This window comes from Cupressus sempervirens, chromosome 5, assembly GCF_028749045.1.
Source record: "Cupressus sempervirens isolate cs-2001-9-10 chromosome 5, ASM2874904v1, whole genome shotgun sequence".
NCBI lineage: Eukaryota > Viridiplantae > Streptophyta > Pinopsida > Cupressales > Cupressaceae > Cupressus > Cupressus sempervirens.
This window is the reverse complement of record NC_143122.1, coordinates 653544622-653550719: the sequence shown is the minus strand read 5'-3', so window position 1 is coordinate 653550719 and position 6098 is coordinate 653544622. Positions and strand designations below refer to the sequence as shown.

At 32.5% G+C, this 6098-nt stretch overlaps 1 protein-coding gene across 1 annotated transcript; it reads left to right on the top strand.

Annotated features, from left to right (window-relative positions):
- Positions 1-2625: 2625 nt before the first annotated feature.
- LOC149557585 (disease resistance RPP13-like protein 4) lies at positions 2626-5656 on the top strand. The gene has a single exon (XM_089832223.1). It carries the CDS (start codon positions 2903-2905, stop codon positions 5609-5611), a length of 2709 nt encoding a protein of 902 aa, XP_089688349.1. The 5' UTR covers positions 2626-2902; the 3' UTR covers positions 5612-5656.
- Positions 5657-6098: the final 442 nt, after the last annotated feature.

The window sequence follows — 6098 nt, the reverse complement described above, 5'->3', positions numbered from 1 at the left end:
TCGAACCGGAGTTGATGCGCAAAGGGTTTGTGGTAAACCTAGTGTGACATTTATGTAATAGAAGCTATTTGTGGCATTTTATTTGGAACATGTCATTGAGCAATTTAATAGACAATGGATTCACATCATTACATTTAGAGGAATATATTACTTAACATGGATCTAGATGTCATTGTCATAGTTAAATATTTGTTTTACATGAATGTTTGTGTGCACTACACACTTTGAGGTATACAATTATTAAGCCTCACATCCAAATTCAAATGGGTGCAAAATGTAATATAAGATTTTGCAACCATGTGAATTTCTATTTAATTTAGCCGATAGGCTATTTGTGGGAACTTTGTTCCTAAAAATTAAATTTTTGATGGAAAAATTACAAGAGTTTGGTCAGAAAATTTTAAAATCTTTTTTGTTAATTATTTACCAGTCAGTTTTTATTTCCCTTCACTTTTAACACTTGTTTTGATATTTATTAGTTGTTATCTCCACTTTTGACTATTATTTTTCTTTTTCTATTTATTAGTTGTGATCTCCACATTAGCTAATGTTGTGATCTATTTGGTTAACTTTTGATTTTTAAAATTGATTTAGATTTTAGTTTTAAATTATTTAAATTATTATTTTTTTATTAGTTTAATTTTTTCTTTAAATATTATTTTTTAAGTTTCTATAATTTATTTAGTCAATAGAATATTTATTAGACTTTTTTTTTTGTAATTCTCTTATTAATTTTTCATAATAGAGTTTTTAAATTTTTTTTAAATGATTTTTTTAATATATTTGATAATTTTAATATAAATAAATAATAGTTATTAATTTATTTAAAATATTTTAGTAAATATTGTGTTATTTAAATTAAAAATGATTAATAATCTAATTTATTCACATAAGATTATAATTTAAATATCCACTTTTAACTATTATTTTCCTTTTCTTATTTATTTAGAAAAAAATTACTTCTGATCTCCACATTAGATGATTATGGTGTGATCTCTATTTATTAAACTTTTGATTTTTTAAATTGACTTGGGTTTTAGTTTTTAAATTACTTTAAATTATTATTTTTATATTAGTTTTTTTTTCTTTACATATTGTTTTTTTTAGTTTCTATGATTTATTTAGTCAATAGAATATTTGTTAGATTAATAATCTAATTTGTTCACATAAGATTATAATTTAAATATCCACTTTTAACTATTATTTTTGTTTTCTTATTTATTTTTAAAATAGTTACTTGTGATCTCCACATTAGATTATGTTTTGATCTCTATTTATTAAACTTTTAATTTTTTTAATTGATTTAGTTTTTAGTTTTTAAATTACTTCAATTTTTTTTATTAGTTTAGTTTTTTCTTTAAATATTATTTTTCAGTTTTTATAATTGATTTAGTCAATAGAATATTTGTTAGAGATGTCGCTATTTTTCATATTATCTTTTTTGTATTTCTTTTATTAGTTTTTTCTAATAAAGTTTTTTATTGGTTTTTTTCAAAAAAAAAAAATTCATATTTGATAAATTGAATTTAATTGTAAAATATTGAAATTATTGAACAGGTTTGCCAAGCAATATTCAAATTTTTTAAACATTGTAAATTTTATATCTATGTTTTAATCTTCAACTTTTTTATTTTTGTATTTTCATTTTTTAAAAACTTATATTTACATTATTTAATGTTCATTCTACATTTTTTTCTTAAATCTCATCTCCTATCGGTACACTCATTGCATGTACAAAAAAAGCATGTGACTGCTAGTTTTATGAGCATTTACATATTGACAATGTCACAATCATGCATCTCAAGTTGCCCTCACTAATTGGTCTTGCATTCCTCATTTGAACACATATAATTAAGCTTAGCTCCGGTCAATCCATAGACACATATTATATTTCATTCCCACCTTAATTGTACAACACTATTATTTTAGGTCATCCTTCTATACATAATTTATCTCAAACAAATATATATAATTTAAAATATCCTCTTTCTTACCAGATTATCTTTATCTTCCTACAAAAAAGTAACTTTTAAAAAAATACCAAAATACAACTTTACAATATCTAACTTAAACTACACTATTAATAATTTGAACCTAATTAATTATACTTTTATGTGTCAATTAATTTAGAACATATACATTTCGTTTAATTTAGAACATATACATTTTGTTCTACAATATTAGTAAAATAAACATCCTCTCCTCGTCATCCTTTCCTCGTTGCTGACATTTGGTAGCTCCTCTTTAGCTTTTTGCATTTTCAATCATTTTCTCCATAATCCACCATAAAGAGCATTTGTTTATGAAAGCATCTATTTATGAACTACTCTTCTCTTCCCAGGAAGAAAAGCAACTAGTGTAGACGTCGGTAAGAAGAAAAGCATCACAAGTAAAGAAAACATTCCCAGTGAAGTATTTATCTGAGATATAATAATTGAGGAAGCGGGAACATCTCTTTAACTTTGCTTTGCTAAAGTTATTCTCTTCATCTTATTTTCTTTAACTTCGCTCAGCAATAATGCTTTGTTCTTTACCTTTGCTTTGCCAAAGTTATTCTCTTTATCTTATTCTTCTTTTAACTGATAAATCTAACAAGCATAGACGTAGGCATGAAGAAAATTCTAAAAGCCGTTCATTTCATTGCCCAAGGAGGAATTGCTGCTATAAATGCCTGATTTGTAAATGTCCATCCTCAGGTCGAATCCAAGCTTATCAAGTTTTGTATCTTCTAGGGTGTGCTAAGTGATTAGCAATCCTATTTCCTCGAGTCTTTGGGGGATTTTTTTTCTGTGGCTAGTAAGTCAAAGAGAGGGATTTTGTTTTCGTTTTGTTTAGAGTGATATAATTTGCCTTCGTCAAGTGAGGCATTTTGTTTTGTTTAGTGCGATATAATTTTTGTAAGATGCCATCCGTAGTTGGAGAAGCTGTTCTAGGCAAAGTCTGTGAGATGGCTCTTGAGATTGCTCTTCGGAAATTTGCTGAAGAGGCAAACATGGTGTTGCACTTCAGAAAAGACTTGAGATGGCTAAACATGAAGCTCAGACATGTAAAGGGTTTTCTGAAAGATGCTGATCAACGGTCTCGACACAATGAGGATGTAAATGAATGGCTGGAGGAGATTCGTGTTATTTCCTTGCTTGCAGAGGACATCCGTGAGGAATGTGCTCTGGAATCTCTTTATGGAAATAAAATTCTATCTTTGAGATGCAATAAATGGATTTATCGGTATAGGATGGGGCGGAGAATCAAGGGCATCAAGAACCGCATCAGATCAATTATTGAAGAGGGCAATGAGCTAGAACTATTGCATGATGTCTCTGCTGTAAATGAAGCATTGCCCAGTACATCTCAAAGAGTGGGATTGAGGAAACCTTATCTACCGCCCAGCGATGCACGTCCAGTGGGAATAGAGTCCAAAGTTGAAGATGTGCTCAGATTGTTGAACAACGATGCCTCTCCTGTTATTGCGGTTGTTGGGATGGGGGGCGCGGGCAAGACCTTTCTTCTTCAGCATGTTTACAGCAGCGTAAAATCAAGGTATGAGAAATCTATCTGGATTTCTGTTTCTCAGTCTTATTCCATTTCCAAATTACAGAAGGATTTAGTCTTCCAGTTAAATGATGAAGATTTAAGTAGGAGGTTAAAGGAAAATGAAGTAAGTGAGCAGGTATTGGCTCCTGAGATTCATGAAAGGTTGCAAGGGAAAAGGTGCCTTGTGGTTTTAGATGATGTCTGGAGGGCTGCCAGAGAAGAAGATTTGTTAGGTAAACTTGGCCTCCCAACTGGACACAATTGCCCATGCAAAATTGTGGTAACAACAAGAAACAGGGAGGTATGTAGAAACTTGCATGCTCAAATGTATGAGATGCAGTTTTTGTCTGGTGAAGATAGTTGGAGTCTTTTTTGTGTTTATGCATTTGAGGGATCTCCGATAAACAGAGATCTAGAAGTGCTGGGTCGAAAGATTGTAAAGCAATGTGGGAATTTGCCATTGGCTATCAAAACGGTAGCCGCATCTCTGGCAAATTCCAGAATGCCAAGGGACTGGGAGGCCAAGCTTCAGCAGCTTGAAGGGGTACTTACTGCCAATATTGACCCCGTCATACCCATTCTTAGATTGAGTTATGATGCCTTGCCTTCACATCTCAAAGCCTGCTTTGCCTATCTTTCCTTCTTTCCTGAAGACGAGAAGATAGAATGTGAGTATCTGATATATTTGTGGATTGGGGAAGGTTTTATTCCAGCAGGAGAGGGCCAGTGGGATGCGGCGTGCGACTGTTTGTATCAACTTTCTAACCTTTGTCTGCTTCAACTATGGGAGGAATCAGAAGCTATTTTTACACGCAGAGTCCTGGGGATTAATAATCTAACCAAATTTTGTAGAATTCACGATTTGCTGCTTGACTTGGCAATAGGGGTATCCACAGAAAACAGATGCGTTTTTTCTATTGAGGAAGCCTCCAAAGACGGAGGTGCTGACTGGTGCAGGGTTTTAGTGGCCAAAAAAGATATCAACGATGGCGACGTCTCACAGGTACGTACTGTTTGTCTCCGCACATTCTCACTGTCTCAGAATGAGGGGATTACAAGAATTCCTGCAGACTTGTTTACAGCTATGAGAGGACTGCGCGTCCTCGACTTGAGCAACACAGGCATCTTTGCATTGCCTGAGAGCATTCAAAAAATGAAACTCCTCAAAGTCTTGAATTTGAGGGCGACAGAGATTGTGAAGGTGCCAGAGTGTGTGAGACATCTGAAAAGTCTCTTGTTTCTTGCTCTGCCTCGGTATTGCATAAAATTGCCGGTGTGGATTAATGAACTCAAATGTCTTCAACATTTAGAATGTCGGGGAGTTGATCGCATGCCAAAGGGACTATCACAGCTGGTCTCTTTGAGAACACTGCGGTCACATTGGTTGAATCTTTCCAGTGAAGAGGACGAATTCGTGAGGTCAAAGGATTTTGTCAAAATGACTCAGCTTCAAGAACTACGGTTATATGCTCGCCGTGAAATGGAATTGGAAGGGACCCTTGCACGCTTGGTCAAGATGCGCCATCTATTCATTTGGAATGGAACCAGCACAACAGAAATGGAGCTTCCGGAGAACATGACAGCAACGAATCATCTGGAAACTCTTTATTTAGACAGTTTTGCAGTCCCAACTTGGATATGCGATTTTGCAAACCTCAGGGATCTCCACTTATCTGGGAGTAATTGTAGTCATTATCCAGAATTACAAAGAATGTCCAACCTAGTGCGGTTGAACTTGTCTTGGAATTCAAATTGCAGAGAATTGCCAGAGACATTTGGAAAGGCGGGAGGCTTTCCACAGCTCCGCTTCTTCACAATTTATGATTTTAGTGAGTTAGAGGAGTTTCCGGAATTGGAGGAGGGGGCAATGGCATGCCTTGAAGAGTTCCGTTTAACAGAATGTCCGAAACTGAAGAAAGTGGGAAATGGATTGGAGCTATTGAAAAGACTCAAGCTCTTCGAGTGTTCACTCTCAAGTGGGTTACAGGAGACATTTAAGGAAGGCGGAGAATATTGGCAGAAGATTAAATCCATCAATCCCCAGGTAACTATTGTATGTCAGGAGTATGTTTATGTTTAAAATTTTAAAGCTTAAATTTTGAATTACATATATTTTTATTGTAAAGATTTTTAATTTAAATCTATGTTTAGGCTATTTAGTATGTAGTCTAACACATATTTATTAAATATTCTTATACAATAAAATATTTGGAATTTTTTTATTTAAGAAAATTTATGGTGTTAAGTTGGATATACAATCTCACAAATTTGAGAGAATTTAAGTTAATGTGTCTTGTATCATGATTATCTAGAGTTGCATAGAATGTAATGATTGTAGTTCTTTTATATATTATTTGATTCATTCTTCAAATGTTCAAGTTCTTCCATTGTTGATTTTAATAGTTAAAGGAATTTAAATCGTACATTTCAAAAGGATGAAGAATATTGATAAAAAATCAAATACATCAAAAAAATATATATTTTTAATTTTAAAATTATATTTTAAATTATTCACCATTCATTTGCTTTTAGAAAAACATTATTTTAAGAAAATAAAATCTAATTTA

Bases quoted from the DNA above. Each gene is read 5' to 3' on its own strand.
- LOC149557585 (XM_089832223.1), top strand. From the start codon at position 2,903: ATGCCATCCGTAGTTGGAGAAGCTGTTCTAGGCAAAGTCTGTGAGATG.